Source organism: Halichoerus grypus, chromosome 11 (genome assembly GCF_964656455.1).
Source record: "Halichoerus grypus chromosome 11, mHalGry1.hap1.1, whole genome shotgun sequence".
Taxonomy (NCBI): domain Eukaryota; kingdom Metazoa; phylum Chordata; class Mammalia; order Carnivora; family Phocidae; genus Halichoerus; species Halichoerus grypus.
Window position 1 is genome coordinate 16,318,943 of NC_135722.1, and position 19,307 is coordinate 16,338,249.

The window sequence follows — 19,307 nt, forward strand, 5'->3', positions numbered from 1 at the left end:
CATCTATCCTAGTATAAGGAGCTTCTTTTCCCCTTTGGTTCCAATGGAACCTCCAGAACTGAGTCTCATTGAACCCATCACTGTGGCCAAGGGGTGGAAAATGCTGATGGCCCAGGTCTGTGCTGTGGCCACTCATGAGATTGGTGGGCTCTGCAACCTAGCATTCTGGAGCCTCCCAGTGCAAAGACTAGCTCCTTGACCCATGACAGTGAGACCAGGTTCACCAGTCAATAAATTAAGTATATAGCTCCCCATCAGCTTTTTATTGCTTCATCTTAAAAAAAATAATGAGTAAGCCTTCAGGGAGGAAAAAGAGAAAAATTTATAACAAGGAAAAACAAGTGTAAAATCAGCGGTAAAACTGACTCTAAAGGAAGTAGAGCTAGTTCAGGGGATGGATGGTTTTCAAAACTTCTGCAGAAAGCTTTGAGAATATGTCACAACCAGGAAAACGAAAAGTTGCTACGAAGATGAAATAACAAAGAGCATTTGAAAGGTAAAAGGAGAACTGCCAAAATTAAAAATTCGATGACAGGTTTGAAATAGAAAGTCAGGAAAATCTTCCAGAAGATAGAACGACAACAACAACAACAAAACAGCAGAGACGGAAAATATGAGAAAATTAACAGACATGAAAGACTGACTGAGGAGATACAACATCTGACTGATACAAGTTCCAGAAAGAGTTTTGGGAAAGTGAGGAGCACAAAAACATTCCTTAGGGCTAAGATAACAACTATTTAGATTGAAAGCACCCACAGAATGCCCAAAGAGTGAATGGAAATTTCCAAACACCATATCGTGGTGAAATTTCCAAACACCAAGCATAAAGAGTAGATCCTGGAAACTTCTAGAGAGAAACAAACACACAAAAAGTTGCTATCAATGCAATGGAACTGAGACTGGCATCAAAAGATGCAATTAGAACACTAGGGAAAAATGGAGCAAGCCTTTCAAATGGTGAGAGGACATTAGTTTCAATTGGGAATTCCATGTCCAAGTGGTCAACAGAGTTTAATTGAGTCTGAAGGAAGGAAAAAAGTCGTTTTCAGATTTACCAGGACTCTGACCATTTGTCTCCCACACACATTTTTTTCTGAGGAAGTTACTTGAGGATGTGCTCCAGCAAATCAAGTCCTCTTTCTTGGACTTGATAAAGGGGAAAATGTGGTGCCCGACCCATGAGAGGAATGAGAGGAAGTTCCAAGATTCCAGCAACACCAGGAGGCCTGGAGAACAATTAATTTGGTTGGGAAGAAGGAGATGGAGGATCCCAAGAAGAAGATACCTGGAAAAACAGGGATTGGAGAGGTTCTATATATCCTGAGACTTTGGTACCAAGTAAAAGGTATATTACAAGCAATCAGTACACAGTAAGAAGTAAGGCAATGAACCATACAAGAACTTTAGGAATATAAACCCCTGAAATGTTTACTATAGATGCAGGAAAATGAGTTCAGAGCCAGATTGCCTAAACTTGTAAAATCCAGTTCTGGAACTTATCAGCTATGTGATCTTACATAACCTCTTTGTGCCTCAACTTTCTCATCTGTATAATGGGGATAACATTAATGCATCATAGGATTGTTACAAAAATTACATGGATTCATACATGTAAAGTGAGTAGTGCAGTGTCTGTCCCATCTTAAGAGCTCAGTAAATCTTAGCCATTATTATTATGGGCTTTTCTGAAAGAATCTACTTGTGGATAAAACCAACCAATCAAAACCAAAACAAAACAAAACAAAACAAAAAAAACCCACACAGAATCAGAAAAACTGTAGTGATCATGGTGTCCATTTAGTAGAACAAAGATACTGGTTAAGGTCATGTTAACTACCTTAACAAGCACAGCCAACATAGATAAGGGCTCAAACATGATGGACGTTTATTTCTGGTTCATATAAATTCCAAAATAGTTGTTTCCTGATTGGTAGGCGGCTCTCCTCTGAGTGTTGAGTCAGGGCTCCAGGTGTCTGTCATCCTCTGGCCCCCGCAGTATCCAGGGGTGTTGGGTTCTCACGCATCCAAGCAGCAGGACGGGAAGGAGCACAGAGCATCACACACTGAGGTCTTCACCTGCCAGGCCAGCGAGCAGCACACAGCAGGGCAGCCCGTGGGCCATTGTCTAGGGCGCAGGCGCCTGTGATCGCAGAGGAGGCTGGGGACTGTAGTCCAGCAGGAACAAAGGGTGAACAATTTGGTGAACAGCTTGTCACAAAAGGCTTTGTGGTGTCAGAACAGGATGTCAATGCTATACACTTGGACGGAGTAAATAAGAATAGTATTCAGAGGTAGGAAGGAAGGTGGGAACATCAAGGGGGCTTAATTTCCTTCTCTGAGCAGAGCATCCATCTATGAGGCTTCAAATAAAAGCGTGTTGTTAAAAAAACAACTCTAATGACTCCAATCTCCTGATTTTTCCACACTCTGTTTTTTCATCTTCGAAGAATCTTTTAAATTAATACCTTATAGAGAAGAGCATTTATCTGAAGTTCAGATAGCACATAGCCTAACCTCAGTTTCCTTTCCTTCTGTTCAAGTAAGATGAAATTTAGTGCTTCTTGATTCTTTCAATGAATGCATACCTTGATGTCAAAGCTTACTTGGCACTTCCCAAAGCCCGGAAGTCCCAGCTCAGACCTGCATCCCGGAATGAGATCCCATTAGCAGCATGGAAATCCCTCAGCCATCACTTGGCTGGCCGATGCTCCCCACTTCTAAGGCCTCTCCATCAGCAGCTGCACTGCGGACTCCTCAGGAGGGTCATGAAGGTGCGGTTTCCAAGGACAACCCTTGTCTCCGCCTTGCACCCTCCCCATGTGCTGGGTTTTACTGCTCTGTGGGAAGGAACAGTGAATGTTCTCCCCCAACAGGGAGAAGTTGGGGCTGGGAGGACTCAGGCTCTCTGCCGGCTTGGATCCAAGAAAGGATGCGGGGCCAGAGTTAGGGGGTTGCTGGAATTTGCTGATGTGGATTCTTTTTGTCTAAGAATTGCAGAAATGCTGGGAGGTAACACTTTCCAGGGCAGGAAGTAAACACTATACTTGAAAGAAAAAGAAAGAAAGAAAGAAAGAAAGAAAGAAAGAAAGAAAGAAAGAAAGAAAGAAAGAAAGAAAGAAAGAAAGAAAGAGAAGTGCTAGAATCAGCAGACTCCAGAAGGATTTGCCCTAAGTGCTTTGCAAAGCTAACTTAGCACCCCCTCTGGCCCCCACCAGGATAACTCAAAATTGCTGAGGGCTCCCAGGGACCCTGCTTCCAGGAGATAGTGAGGGAAACCTCTGCTCTGGATGTCTATGCCGCGTCTCACTGTGTGAGAGCTTTCTGATTGCTGTCCTGGAACCGTGTGCCTGGGGCGGACAGCACCAACCTTCCACCCAACTCCCAGCCCCCAGAGAGACCCAGCATCCCAGTGCTCACCCTCACCTATCCATCTACCCCCACCCAGCTGGGGGATCCTTTCTCCTGAGTTTGGAGATTCCTCAGGCAGGGAAACAGGTCTGCAACCAAACACATGCCCACCCAGCTCCGCAGACGTCTCCACCCCATGAGAACTTTGACTGTCATTCATTCATGTCGCTCCTTGAGGACCAAGTACTCTGCTAGGGTGTGGGGATCATACACAAGCACACACACACACACACACACACACACACACACACACACACACAAGCAGCCGCCCCTGCCCGCATGGGGCTTAGATTCTAACCAGGACAGGGTTCCTCACCTTTGGCGCTTCTGACATTTGGGGCACATAAACTTGGTTGGAGAGTAGGGGCTGTCCTGCGCATGGTAGGATGTTCAGCCCCATCTCCACAATTTGCCAATTAGATGCCAGTAGCAACTCCCATTCTCCCAATTGTGACCACTAAAAAAATTGTCTCCAGCCGCTGCCAAATGTCCCCTGGAGGGCAAAATTGTTCCCAGTGAAGAACCACTGAATTGGGAAGAAACACACACACACACACACACACACACACACACACACACACACGTCCCTAACAATACATTTAGCATGAGGCTCACCACACAGAGAATAACCTAATGTATTCCTCATGACATGACAACCCTAATATTAGCCATCCTCCCCCCATTTTACACATGAGGAGACTGAGACGGAAAAAAATTTGAAGCGACTAGCCACAGCTCCGAAGTGGAGCAGCTGAGATTGGACCCCGGCAGTCTGACTCCGTGCTGGCCTCGTAACCTCCATGCCCTCTGTGAACAGTGGCGGGTTTGCCTGAGCCGTAGCCCCAGGACGCCAAGGAGCAGCAAGGACCTCGTGGGTAGGAAAGCACAGGGAGGATGATAGAGAGAGGCTTGCAATTCAAAGGTGAGCTTTGCAAATTAGGGGCCTGGGCCGGCCCTGACTGAAGCCACGGAAGAAACCCAGGGCCGACTTTTGTTTCTTTCTTCTCCTGGGGCAATTCATAACACTGTATTTCAGAGCCAATACAAATTTATGGTGGCTGAGAATTCAAAATCGCATTACTTTTTTATGGTAAAACTATAAAGGCTTCCAAGAAAATGCATGTTTGCTGCTATTCCTTCAGGTCCTTCAGGCCCATACTAGGTATGGAGGGACAGTTGGAGAAATGCTGATTCATAATAATAATGACAACAATCGTAACAGCTAGTATTCGTGAGCCCCTTTGCATGCAATGACTGCCTTTACTTGTGTTAACTCAACTGATCCTTGCAAGAGCCCATTAAATATGAGCAGGGTTTTTGTATACCAATGATATCTCATTACACTGTAAAAACGAGGATTAAGCAATTGTGCAGTGCCCAACAGGTGCACATGTCTCGTGACGGAGTAATTGTAGTTCTCTAACTATAAAATAAAATACTATCTTTCTTATTAAAAAAAAAAGCCCCATGGAGTTGACTAAGGCAACTGGGGGCTCAGAGAGGGGAAGTGACTTTGCTTGAGGTCCCACAGTGAGACTGACCCACAGAGACAGGGCCAGTTCAGGCTCTGAGTTCAGCAGGTGGCTATGGATGGAGAGCGTGGTGAGCTGCCCGGAATTGAGCCAAGGGCAGTGGTAGCACCAGGCAGTGGGGGGCAGGTGAATGTGGTCCTTGATTCTCTCCTGCACCCAGGTGACTTTCCTTAGGGGCGGGTCGAAAAAGGCTGGATAGAGAGGCAGGCAGCACCAACAGTGGTGTGCAAAGATCTAATTAGAGACTTGGCGGCATGTAGGGAGGCAATGAAATGAACCCAAGGCCCTGCTCTGGCCCCGAGGCACAGCCAAGGTAATGATGTTTCTCAAATTATGGTCCCTGGACCGCCCACACCAGTGCCACCTGAGTCTGTTGACAAATATATATTTCCCATGTGAATTTAAATGACACAGGACTCTTCACTTATCTATTAAAATAAGAAATCTAACAGAATCGTGGGCTCTTATTTTGTTCCCATTATATATGTGGGAGAAGAAAGCCCAGAAGTTCGGTCCTGATGTGACAGAGCATCTTACAAGTCTTTATGCTCTTGGCGACTGCAGAGACGCCCAGTACAGCATTACCACCAGAGAAATGGCTGGTCCAAATTGCCGGTTTCTATTCGAAAGGTTCTTTCTAAAGGATATGGTGGCAATCTTTGAAGTCTCGTGGCCTCTCCATGTACTTGGCCTTCCCAGTATTTGGAAGCTCATCACCAGTGAGTGTTCCAAGAGGCTCAGGACGAAGCAGGAAGGTTTAGTCTTGGATCTCAGAGGTCCCTTCTGTGCGTTCTGTTGTGCAGCGAATTACCAAGGCCAGCCTGCTGCAAAGGTGAGGGAAACGGACTCCCCCTTTCAGTGTGGGGGTGGCACACATTTACACATTTATGCGGAAGAAAGGGATCAATGGCCATCTTTGGAGATCATCAACCACATCCCACCAGTCTCTGCACTGCACAGAAACCAAGATGGATAGTCTCATGAATGATCTCAATTTTACATCATATCTAATCAGATTGCAAAAGAAAGACCTTGCCCCGGCTGTAGCTATAGAGAAGAGGGAACATTGCCTTCATTGGTTTCTGAGATTCTTCTGTTCATTATGAACCCTTCAAATTTTGAGGGTGAGACCTGGGATGTAAACAGTGTTATAAGCAATCAATGAGTAACTCTCAACTCCAACACAGAACAAAGGAAAGAGCAAAGGAAGGAAAGGATTTTACTTATGAGCAGTGATGGAAGGCATAGATTTCATTGCTCATCACGACCAGGCCCACTGGTGACCCCGAATCAGCCTCTCTCCAGGGGGGCCCAGAAACTGGCATTTTGTAACTTTTATCCAGGCACTAGTTCTTCTCCTGCTAGTTAGAATCACTTCCAGGCCTGTTGATGAACATAAAGTGTAATGATGATATTGATCACAATAAACATCTTGTCATTTACTTAGCACTTTGCAATCTACAAAGTACTTTTCACTGATTATTTGATTCTGTTTCATAATAATTCCCAAACCTCCTCTGGCGTCTTTGCTCCATGACACCAGATTGACCCTGGCTTTGCCTACAGAGCTTCTCAAGTTCACCAACCTCATTTTGCTTCTGAGATTTCCTCTCCAAAAATGCCATTAAGTCTTCTTCAAAAACCTCCCCAATTCCTCCCTCTCCCCCTTGAAGCTCACCATGATTTAAGCGAGGGGAAAGGATATCATCCCTCATGAGACCCCACCCCACCCCCTTGGGCCCTCACTGGCCATCCAAGAAAAACTGGTGAGAAGTTTGGGGGGTAGCAGAGAGCCTGGAGCAAACCCTGGTCGTGGAGTCAGAAAGCCTGGGAACTCGGCTCAGCTTAGCTAGAACAGGTGTGGCCCGGGCAAGGCCCTCCTCTCTGGACCTTGGTGTCTCCAACTGTAAAATGAGGGTGTCGACTACCACCAGTGGTTTTACAGGTGCTTTGGAGTGGCTTTGAAGCTCCTATGGGTGCCTGGTGTGTAAGGAGGGGAGGGGGGCCTGGCGATGAGGGGCCCCAGGTGATTTCTCCCGCCTGTCCGCCTGAACTGCTTGTCTTTTGTGTACAAGTCGGATCTCCACATAAAACTATGGCAGTGACCAATGTTTCTTCTGGATCGTGTGACCTCTAGTTCTACAGTCTGTCCTCACATTTCTATATAATGCCAAGAATTTCCAACAGTCCAGCTTTAAGCACATGCTAGGCACGTGCCATTATTATTACTTCATTCTCTCCATTTATAGATGTCATGTCAGTGAGCTTCACGAAGATAAAGGGTTTTGCCCGAGGCCACCCAGCTGGTTCCCCGGGGTAGAACCCGGATTCACGCAGGGTAGACTGGTACCACAGTCCTCTGTCTTGACCACCACGCAGCACTATGTCCAGCTCATCTGGCCACTGACCCAGGCTATGACACAGATCTGGGCGTCCAGGGGTCCTGGCCATGGCTCCTCCCATTCTCCCCAGCCCTGGAGCAGTTTACTTAGTGCCAGGCGTTTCCAGGCCCCCCCCTTGGGTGGGACTAAGAGTGGGGGGTGGCAGGAACTTGCAAAGAGGCTGTGCATGAGGGTGCAGCATAAGCCTCAGGGCTTGGGTCAAGACCCCCCAGGCAGGACTGTGGGACAGGGACAGGGCTCCTGTCTGTCCACTCAACACACTTCTTGAGATACTATTATGTGCCAAGCACTATTCTAGGGCTGGGGATACATCAAAGGATGACACAGACCCATATCCCTGGGAGACTCTGGCCATCAACAAGACAAACATGACAGGCAAGGAAGCTTACATAGACTATTAAATAATGTTAAAAGTAAGGCAGAAAGGGGGAACGGGGAGGAATGAGGTGAAGGGCCGAGAGCTGGTCATTTTATATAAGGTGGGCAGAGAAGGCCTCTTAGGGAAGGTGATGCTGGCAGTAAAAACTGGAGGGGAGGGTCCATTTCCCCCTACCTCCTCTAGGTGGCAGCATCCTCCCGCCGTGGGGCAGCATAGGCAGTCCTCAGCCCGCCCAGCCGGGTCAAGGATCCCCAGGGAAACTTGCTTAAGTCTGACACCGTGGGAACCAGGGCTGTTCCCTATCGCCCATCTACAAATTCTGATTAAAATGGGGAATCCTAGCAAACAATGCCCTGGGATGTGACTATGTTGTTTCTTGATCTGGGTGCTGGATAGACAGGTGTGCTCACTTTGTAAAAATCCACGAAGTTATGATCTGTGGGGGCACCTGGGTGGCTCAGTCCCTTAAGTGTCTGCCTTCAGAACAGGTCATGATCCCGGATCCTGGGATCCAGCCAGGCATTGGGCTCCCTGCTTGTCCCTCTCCCTCTGCCCTTCCCCCCCCACTCGTGCATGCGCGTGTGCTCTCTTAAATAAATAAATAAATAAAATCTTTAAAAACAAAGTTATGATCTGTGCACTTACTGTCCTCGGGTTACACTTCAATACAAAGTTAAACGTGACCCAAACACCTTAAACGTTTTCTTTTCATCCAGGTCGTAGTTTTCATTATTTTTCCGCACCTCTTGCTGATTAGCGCTCTGTGCCATCTTTCTTAAAGTTTATTAAATACATTAGAACAGATAAAATTCTCAGAGCCATGCCTGACATGTAGGAAGCATTTCATAAATGTTAACGCCATTTCCTGTTGTACACGCCATGATGCATCGTCTGTGATATCCAGTCTTGCTTTCTTCACAGTGGAGAAAGAACTTAGAGAAACTTGCCTAGCAGCCTGATGCCAAAATCCTAGACTTTTATGATTTTTCCCAACCTTTCCCAGAGAACTTGCCCATACCTATTTCAATAGACGTTCTAAAACGAACTTACCGGGGCGCCTGGGTGGCTCAGTCGTTAAGCTTCTGCCTTCGGCTCAGGTCATGATCCCAGGGTCCTGGGATCGAGCCCCGCATCGGGCTCCCTGCTCCGCAGGAAGCCTGCTTCTCCCTCTCCCAGTCCCCCTGCTTGTGTTCCCTCTCTTGCTGTGTCTCTCTCTGTCAAATAAATAAATAAAAATAAAATAAAATAAAATAAAATCCTAAAACGAACTTACCTCTAGGGGTCTTTCCAAAGTACTCCCCTTAGTTTTCACAGAACTAACTCTCCCTCATACTTCTATTTCATTAGTTGACATGTTAATTAAAGTATTTAATTCAATAAGGAGGTCAACTGGCATAAAAAGATTTGGAGACAGGGGCACCTGGGTGACACAGTCCATTAAGTGACAGACTCTCGGTTTCAGCTCAGGGTCATGAAATAGAGCCCCACTTTGGGCTCCATGCTGAGCGCAGAGTCTGCTTGAGATTCTCTCTCCCTCTCCCCCTCCCCACCATCTCTCTCTCTCAAATAAATAGATACATAAATCTTTAAAAAAGAGATTTGGAAACAAGCCCAACTAACTCTAAATGAGTGTACAACTCAGTTGGAAGGGGAGGGAAGGCTGAGGTCAAGTAGAGAGGCTTCAACCGACAGCAAGAGTTTCAGGAGCGGAGAGCCTGGGTCAGTCTGGAAAGTTGGTTCAGTGGAGGTTGAGTCAGAGAGCTACACTGTATCCTTCTTAGGGGTTGCAGTCCCCAAGATCGATTCTTTTTTTTTTTTTTTTAAGATTTTATTTATTTATTTGAGAGGGATATAGAGAGAGAGACAAAGAGCGAGCAAGAGCACAAGAGCAGGGAGAGGGAGAAGCAGACTCCCTGCTGAGCAGGGAGCCTGATGCAGGGCCCAGGACGCCGGGATCATGACCTGAGCTGAAGGAAGATGCTTATGGGACTGAGCCACCCAGGCGCCCCCCAAGATCGATTCTTACACAATTACTAGCGAGCGGGTGCACCCATCAAGCATTACTGGAAGTACTTGGCCAAGCAGGTTGCCTTGGGGAATCGGGAATAATAACCACAGCCATTTACTGTGTACCAGGCTCTGTGCGAGGTGCCTCATGTACCCTGACAGTAACCTGGCGAGGGCTAGATATCATTTAGCATTTGAATCTGTTAATCTTGATGTGTAACGAACACTTAAAAAACCCCAATTTCAATTTACTTTATAATTCTGTGGTTGGCACTTCGTGGGGGCTTGACTGGGTAGTTCTTCTAGATTCAGCTGGCCTCGGTCATGCGTCTTTGATGAGCTCTGCTTCTGGGAATTGGCTAGCTGCAGGCTGGGGCGACAGAGGCACCTGGGCCACTCCCTGGGTCTCTCACCTTCCAGCAGACTAGCCTGAACTTCTCCACACTGGGGCTGGCCAGGGTCGCATGACAGAGAGAGGAAGCCACCGAGGTCTCTTCAAGGCAAGACTTAGAAATGGCACCACGTAGGGGCGCCTGGGTGGCTCAGTCGGTTAAGCGGCCGCCTTCGGCTCGGGTCATGATCCCAGGGTCCTGGGATCGAGTCCCGCATCGGGCTCCCTGCTCTGCGGGGAGCCTGCTTCTCCCTCTCTCTCTGCCTACTTGTGTTCTCTCTCTATCTCTCTGTCAAATAAATAAATGAAAAATCTTTAAAAAAAAAAAAAAAAAGAAATGGCACCATGTCATTTCCAATACAGTCTCTCAGGCAGATCAAGTCACAAGGCTCGCCCAGATTAAAGAGCGAAGCAATAGACTGCCACCTTTTTGCAAAGTCATACTGCAAAAGGGTATGGACCCAGGTGGGGGAATAATTGCAGCCATCTTTGCAAACAATATACCTCAGTGTTTATACATGAAGAAGCGAGAGCTCAAGCAGGTTAAGCTACTCATCTACCTAGGGTCTCTCAGCTAATAAGCGACAGAACTAGAACAACACATACCTGTGGGACTTCAATATGAGCTCTTTTCACAAGGCTAGGCAGCTTAATTAAGAAATTAAAGGTGCGAATGATCGTTTTACTTCTTAAATTAACATTAGTTGAGCATCCTCTATTATTTATACAGCACTAGGCTTCAGGTCATCCTCACCAAATAGAGACGATCATCCTCATTTTACAGGCAAGGAAATTAAGGCTCAAAAAAATTAAGGTGGACTCGTCAATGGATCATGAAGCCTAGTGCACATAAAGACAAGGGATTTGAAACTATTTCTTCTGATTTCGGATCCACTATTCTTTCAGTCACACAAAATACTACTCATCTGGGGCCCATGAACTTCTAGAAGGTGTAACATGGTCCTTGAACAATTTAGGCTTACATACAAAATTTCAAAAATATTGCATTCAAGCATTTTTCTTTCTTTATTATAATTATTTTTTAGGAACAGAGAGTGGAAGCAGTGGTGCGGGGGGAAGAGCAGAGGAGGAAAGGGAGCAGAGGGAGAGGGAGAGAGACAATCTCAAGCAGGCTCCACACCCAATGGGGAGCACGACCCAGGGCTCAATCTCACAACCTTGAGATCATGACCTGAGCCAAAACCAAGAATCGGACCTTTAACCGACTAAACTGCCCAGGTGCCCCTCAAGCATTTTTCTGAAAAAAAAAAAAAGAAAAAAGAAAAAAAAGAAGGAACTAGCTCTCATTAGATTCTCAGAGGGATCTAGGTCCCCCCACAAAGTTAAGCTCTGCATTCATGTTATATTTCCTCCCAACCAGACAGGCAAAACTCTTTAGTCCCATAAACTTTGTATATTCTAGAAACATGGAGAGAAAGGGAGCCTTCAGGCTAAGTTCAAGAAAGATCGGGTGGGATTGAGAAGCTCTGGGGATTGGAATGTGTCACTTCATCTCGTCTTGAGATGGTGTCAAGGTTGGGTTGTTGGAAATGACCTGTTGGGCTGGTGGTCACTAGCAGTGGTCAGTAAGCGTACTGCAATTTGCTCCAACTCTAGAATATTTTTCTACCTTTTACAGACTTGGATTTCTGTATCAGGGGATCCCAGACCCAATTCCGTTCTCCCTTCTGCCTTAAGATGTGGCCCCAGAATTTCTCAGAGCCAGAGCAGGGTCCTGAGAGTGGGCCCCACTCCTGAGCCTCGACTGAGCTCCTCACCTTCTCACCCAGCTGCCAGCCAGCTCTGTGGGGTCTGCCACACCCCGCGGCGGGGCCCAGGGTCTCCACCCCTTTCTCCCAGCTAGCTTCCTCCTGCACATCCCGCCTTCGACAGGGCCTATTGCTGGGGAGCCTCCAGTTAGCAGCAATCTAGCATGGAGAACTACAGTCCATCAAATTGAGAGTGTAACCACACAGAGCTAAAAAGTGGGACCAACAGCGAAAGGGACTTGCCCACCATTCTGCCCTCTCCTCATGCCATCAACAACTTCAGCCCATCCTATGATGACACACGTCCTAGAGAAGCTTAGCATCCCTCTCCTGGATGCCTGCTCTGGCAACTTCTCTGGCCCACCTGCATCCCCTTGGTCCCTCTCCAATCGGTTCTCAATACTGCAGCCAGAAGGATCTTTTCAAAAGACAAATCTGATCATATCATACTCCTCTGCCTAAAAACACCTAATGGCCTTCCCGTATGGTCTACCAGCCCCGATATCTGGCCCCTACCTCTGCCTTCAGGCTCGTCTCTCAGAGTTTCTCCCAGGTGCGCACTGGAGCTGGCTCCTACCACTCCCAGAGCCAACTGGGAAATATTAAGGAACGTGGTGGTAGCTGGAAATTCACTGTAGTGGGATTATTTGCACCAGAGAAATCAACAAATGCTGAACATCAAATTTGCCCCCAGAGAGCTGGTTGACCAGCACACTGCGGCCCCATGCCCACTGTGTGGTTCCACCACGGGGTCCTTGTACATCCTGCTTCTCTGCCTGGAACACTCCTTCTTTGCTGAGTTAACTTTACTCTTTTAGACCTCAAGCCAATTGATACTTCCTCTGGGAAGGCTTCCTTGGTGTCTCAGAACAAGTCAAATCCCAATCTCGAGCCGGTCCTTCTGAGCCCGTATCACAGTTATCATTTCTCATGTATTTGTGTGATAAATGATATTCCTCACTATTGTCACCTCATCAGCCAGCACAGTGCCTGGTACATGGTAGAAACTCAAAACATTTGTTGGATTAATGAAAAGGTTAGAGAAATAAGCACTAGACAGAAATCTAAAGCTTTGGCGTCTATGGCAGGGACTGCTATTACTCATGTTTCCTTTCTACCCAGTCTCTTCTGTTGTTAGCTCTGTCATGTCACCAAATCCTGGCCAGTGCAATGGGGTGAGAACCATAGACTCTTTCCAGCCATGGCCTCCTAAATGGCCCAAGTGGTCTTTAGTGCTCTCTTCTCCATCGGCATGGCGGCAGGAAGCAAAAGCCCAGATTCCTGAGTGACTGATTGGAGATGAGCTGCCCACTTGAGTCACCTGACCCTCCTTGAACTATGATAGGAGCAAGGTGTACTTTTATTGTGTTAATCCCTGAGGTTTGGGGGTTACTTCTTACTACAGTAGGACTGCATCTACCCTGACCTAAAAGACCTCAATGCTTCATTAACTCCTTCTGCCCTTTGGCAATCCACAAGCTCTCTGGGCCTCAGTTTCCCTATTGGTCGAAAGAAAGGATCCCACAAGATGACGTCTGATATCCTTCCAATGTTAAAATTTGGTTGTTCTGCTTGTTTATTTTCCTCCCTCCTGCCTAGCACTATATGCAGGCACGATAAATATGTGCAGATAAGAGAACCTCCTATATTTGAAATCCTTTCCCCCAGATAAAAACATTTTAATACCTTAGAAATTCAGGGTGGTTGCTCTGAATATTTAATCATCCGGCGAGTAAAATATCGATCAAAATAACAATGGTGACATTTTATCCAGAGGCTAGGGAACCTTCTGAGATCTACCCCTCAGCCTTCCAGCAGCTCCCCTAAGCATCTTGCTTTGTTCTTGGCAGTCTGGGGGCTCCAGCATTTCTAATGATTTGCAGGCCTCCTCCTTAGACTGTCCCAACTGTTCCACTTGGCTGAATCTGTCATCTGCCTTTCTCAATAGAGATGGTCCCATTTTTCAAAGGAATCCACTAATGCCTTTTCTTAGAAAGTTGTCATTAAAGGCTACTACCTCCTGGATATCAGTAACCAAGAAGCCAGAGTCGCATCTTTGATGAGATGTAGCAAAGGGGATACAGAGTTCTTGATAACTGGGTTTCAAATCTCCTGAGTGTATCCTAGCCCTGCCATCGGTTCACTGTGTGCGAAAAAGGCAAAAGACAAGCAGTTCGTCTCGGGCTGGGGTCCCTCTTCCTGTTAAAAATGAAGGTCACTGCAGCTGCTGTCATCCCAGTAACCATAGTAACAATGAACCACATGACAGGTGTATGATCTCCATCAGACAATGTCTAGAATTAAGTGCTCATCCTTCCCTTCACGCCCACCCCAGATCCTGCTAGGTGGTGTTAAGGGTTTCCCAGGGGAGCAGCTCAGGCATGGGAGATCCGGACTGACAGCATTAATTAAACCTCTCATTTCCCTGGAACATTTTGCATTTACCAGGCCCAGGAGCCAAGAAAACCTCCAAGGGAAGCTCTTATGAGAGAGAATGCTAAGTCTACCACTAGGGACGGAGCCATTGCATTCAGCAAATGGAGCTCAGTAGGAAAATGTGCCTAGCATACAGCAAGCACAAAATAAATATTTGTGGAAGAGTCGGTTTAATCAAAGGGAGCTCATGTAGCAAATGGGATTCCGTCCAAACCACTGGAAGTCCTGCATGAGATGATCATGTGAGTCATTCACCCTTTCAGTGATTCCTGAGTACCTCCCGTATGCACCCATGGGTGATGGTATGAAGGCTCTAAAGATAGTAGCTTGTTGAATGAATCCCAAGTTCCCTGGGGCTCAAGGGCATGTTGGTAAGTGTGTAGAGGGAGTCTGAAGGGACCGGCAGGGACCACATCACAAAGGGCTTTCGATTTAACTGGAGGCTCTTGGGTTTATTATTGGTGACACTTTGAAGGCTTTTGTGCATGTGAATGATAAGATTAACTTTGCATTTCAGAAACATCCTTTTTAATGCCCTGTAGGGAAAGGATTAGAGAGAGACAATTGCTTGACCAAAGAAATGATGTTCTAGAAATTCTGAAGCCAAGACTTAAGAGAACGGCTTCGTCCTCTTGGAATCTGGCTGCCGTGCAGCTCCAGCCACGTGGAGAACCCCAGTGCACTGGCTGACAGCCAGCTGTGCCCCCAGGGGCAGCCAGTACCCGCTGCCCACCCTGTGGTGCGCCATCTTGCACATCCCAGCCCAGCCGTGCGCAGTCCCTGGAGAGACATCACTTGCAGCAGGAAAAACACCCAGTGGAGCCCGGTCAACCCACAAAATCATGAAAGCTAACAAAATGATTGTTCTCAGCCTCTAAGTCATGGGTGGTTTGTTATGCAGGGGTAGATAAGGTTCCAGGTGGCGGTCACTTCTGCAGCTCAGCGCTGAAGGTCTGGCGGGAGCCATGCTAGATTTAGGAGCCGTTGGCTTCATGGGAATTCCGAAGCCCTGTTGTGGGTGAAATTCTCTGCACTCCTCACACGTGCCCAGCAGACACCGGGAATGCTTGCTGAATTCAATGAAACACTCCCCATAACAATACACTGCAAACCACTGTGTCCTGATCTAAGGCCGTCTCCTCATGCCTGGAATTCTAATTTCACCTTACTCTAAGCATACTTCTTTTATGTCCCCCTCTCTGCATCAGGTGTGGACTCCTGGCTGCTGCATGTGAGGCTCTTTGTTCTTCTAAGACAAGTTCTTTCTCTGAGTGTGGCGCAGGGACTCGGAATCTGCCAACCCGAGTCTGGGTTGAGGATGCCTGGAGTTTTGCAGCTTCCCCACATCCCCTACCGGCCGCACCTTCCTCATCTGCAAATGGAGACCCATAGATCAAATGAGGAGGGAAAGCATGCTGAAGGACATGCGACAGAAACAGAGTGGGTGCGGTGATCTTCACCCGGGCATGGGCACAGTCTCAAGCCCAGGCAATTCCCTTCTGCCCGCCTGCCCCCTGCCCGCTCTGCCCCACGGCATAGCAAACACCAGGCGACTTCGGGAGATGGGAAGTCTCCAGCCCTTGTGTGTTTGAAAATCTCCCGGAAGACCCAAGTGTACAGCCTCCCGGGCCAGAGAAGGTGAGAAAGGAAGGGTTAGGAGTCTGGTAAAGTGACCCCCACCCAGACTGAGCCGCAGGCCTGGGCTGGAGCCGGGGTTCGCCCGCTCACACAGTGCGACCTGGGCGAGCTCCTGCCCTTCTTGGGGCCAAGTGTCCGCGCACAGAAAGCGTGAAGAACGGCCCGAGACACCCCTAAGCTTGCGGGCATCTGAAGGCTGGTTTGCTGTTGGGGTGGGGGTCTGGTCACGTGTCGGCGGGAGGGGGTGCGGGCTGACGTGGAGCTGAGTGCGGGCGCACCCGCCCGCTCCCGGCCAGCCTCCTCCTCTGACGTCCTCGCAGCCGCCCTCCCTCCCCGCCTCCCCCCCACCCCCTACCCCTCATCCCAGGCGGCGGGAGAGCAGCCGGCGCGTCCGGATCCCAGGAGCTGCCGGGCGGCGGGCGGCGGGCGGCGGGCCCGGCAGGGGTAGGTGCGCGGCTGCGGGCCGGAGCCCCGCGCGGGGAGCGGGCACCATGGTGCTGTCGGTGCCAGTGATCGCGCTGGGCGCCACGCTGGGCACGGCCACCAGCATCCTCGCGCTGTGCGGGGTCACCTGCCTGTGCCGGCACATGCATCCCAAGAAGGGGGTGCTGAAGCGGGACCGGGACCCTGATCCGGAGAAGGCGAGACCCGGCGTGCTCCGGTCCGCCCAACAGGTGAGCGGGGGCGGCGCCTCGGCCTCCCGGGGGCACGGTGGGGTCTCGGCGGGATCTCGGCGGCGGCTGCAGCGGCGGGGGAACCGGATGGGGGGGGAGCGGTCGCCGTGCTTTGCGCCACCGAGCGTGGCGGGGAGGAGGGCGGAGAACGTGCTCGAGGACCCGCCGAGGGGGTCCGGAAGGCCTGGGGGTCGGGGGGAGGGTCGGGGAGAAGAGTTAGGGGAGGGAGGCTTGGTGGGGGCGCGAGAGGAATGGGGTCAGCGAGCGTTAAAGGGGAGGGGAAGGGACGGAATGGGAAAGGGGACTTGGGGACGAATAGGGACTGGGAGGAGAGTTGAGCGGCTGGCAGGAAACGGGGGAGGGGGGTTGGGGGGTTAAAACCTTACAGAATTGGGGGAAGAGAAATGGGGATGGGAGAGGGAAGAGAAGTTGGGGGGTCTGGTGTGGGGAAAGCACTGGCTTAGCTGAGGAGGGGGCAAGCCACGGAAAAACGAGAGGGGAGGTGGTTGCTGCATCCCTGGGAGCGGGAGAGGGGCAGCTGGGCGGGGAGTGCCTGGGGTCTGGGGAGAGGCTGGTGAATGTGGAGGGGCCTGAAGGACCTTCGCCCCCTCCCAGCAGCCCTCAGCTCCAGCCAGCCGGAGGGGTTTGCTGTGGTGTCTCTGAAGATGTCCCTGGAGACAGGAGGGCTTTTATCCCCTGCATGGGCTTGTGCCCAGAGCCCCTTGGGGCAGGAAATGGGTGGTGTCCCCATTGTACAGTGCGGCAGAAGGGGTCTAGGGAAGAGGTTTGGAAGGAGCCCCCTACATAGGCTGTGCCCTTCAGGACACATTACCGAGGTGGGGAGTGTAAAATGCGCCCTGGAGACCAGGAGGAAGAGTCCTGCTAGGGTGCTGGAGGAAGCCTGGCCCTGGGGCAGGGTCATGACTTAATGACTTCCCAAGGCCCTCTAGATTCCTTATAGAGCTTATAGATCTGGGAGAGGCACAAAAATGCTGCAATTCCACCTTCCTTTTTCCAATCAATTATTCAAAAGCTCTGAGACTCAGTGCCTGAGGCCTCTGTCAGTCACCAGGTAGTGAGAGGGGAAGGAAATGGCTACTGTCCTTGAGGCACTTACAATCCCAGGAAAGTGACATTGACATTGGCAGGAATAGGAGCCAGCCAGGCATCGGGACACGGTACCCTTCTAGAACCATCTGAGGTGGGAGTAGTGGGTTCTCCAGCGGCAGGCGGTTGAAGGGGTGGATGAGTCCTTCAGAAGTTGTGGCCCGCTGCCTCTCAATCTTCTCTCCCACCTGGCATGAGGGGAAGGCCATTGTGCCCTTCACAGAGATTGCTCCTCAGGCTTTAGGGGAAGGCCATTGTGCCTTTCTCAGAGGTGGTTCTTCAGGGGCTGTCCCCTCCCCTTCCCAGAGAGAAGTGCCGGGGAAGGAGTTGGTGTAAATGACCTCTGGGATCCCTTCCAGTAGCTCACACAAGGGCCAAGAATCTGTTAAAGACAACCCAGGTAGTGTCTCTCTTGGGCTCACCTCCCCCCACCCCAACTTCTCATTGAGCTTGGAACAAGTCATAGCAAACCGCTATGTGGCATGCACCCTGTGTCAGCCACCATTCTAAGTGCTTTATTCTTAATGCACTTAGCAAGTGAGTGAAGGACATATATGCTGATCCCTACTTAAAGATGAAGAAGCTAAGGCTCAGAGAGGGTAAGTGACTTGCCCAAGGCCACACAATTAGAGAAGTTTTAGAGCTGGATGGATTCTAGCCAAGCTGGTCTGCTTCTGGAATCCATGCTAATAGCCACTCCACTCCCCCCCCCCCACCCCATGTGCTTGATCTGGCAGGTGTCTACCTCTCCGGCCAAGCTCATGCCCCTTCTCCCAATCATCTGAAATCTCACCCTCCCTGTATTTACGATCCTTCCTAAAGACCCCCCCAATCCCCATGGCCATTTTCCTCCGGCTTTTCATACTGATGGCTCCTTCTCATCCTTGAGGCCTCTTTCTGTTTAAATTTCCCCTTCTCCAGAGGATTTTGTCTCCCACCACATGTAACAAAGTACCTCCTCCTCTATTACCTTCTTCCCTATTGTTCTTACAATTCTTTCATAGTACTTGTTATAACTGGATGTGATTTTGGTGTCCACTTATTTGTATGTTATTTATTCCCAGTACCTCCTCAGTGTCTGGAACCTAGCAGGTGTCTAATAAGAAACTGTTGACTAGTAAAGGTATCCCTGTGTCCACTTGGGATTGTTGCTGGAGTCATTTCTCCCAATGGGAGCGCACGCACCAGGCCTTTGTAACCCCGTGCTAGCCCAGTAGGGCCACAGTAAGCCTTTGTTGATACATGAGACCCCTTCCTTCACATCCCCTCATCTGGTTCCCTGAGTGACAAGGATTTGGGCAACTGGGGCTGAATCAGTGGGCACGGATGTGGCGCGGGGGAGATCTCACAAGGTTGGTTGGGCTGCCATTGTTCTCAGACTGATTCAGCCACTGACCCAGATTGAGTGAATGGAGGAAAGAACACAATTGTCATTTCCAAACAAGTAAAGGAGGTGGTGTTAGGGGTGGCAGGTGACAGCAGGGTGTTGGAAGTGACGCGTGTTGACAACGAGGGGAGGACTCGGGGAAGGCTTTCTGAAGATGTTCCTGGAAGGGAGGGC

At 49.3% G+C, this 19,307-nt stretch overlaps 1 protein-coding gene across 1 annotated transcript in view; it reads left to right on the plus strand.

The window, feature by feature from the left end:
• Window positions 1-16,345: 16,345 nt before the first annotated feature.
• The window catches only part of SYT13 (synaptotagmin 13), a 43,280-nt gene continuing 40,318 nt past the window's right edge, over window positions 16,346-19,307 (plus strand). Inside the window, exon 1 of the mRNA XM_036097717.2 lies at window positions 16,346-16,639. Within this exon, the coding sequence (XP_035953610.1) occupies window positions 16,457-16,639 (183 nt within the window). The 5' untranslated portion in view covers window positions 16,346-16,456. The remainder of the gene's footprint in view (window positions 16,640-19,307) is intronic.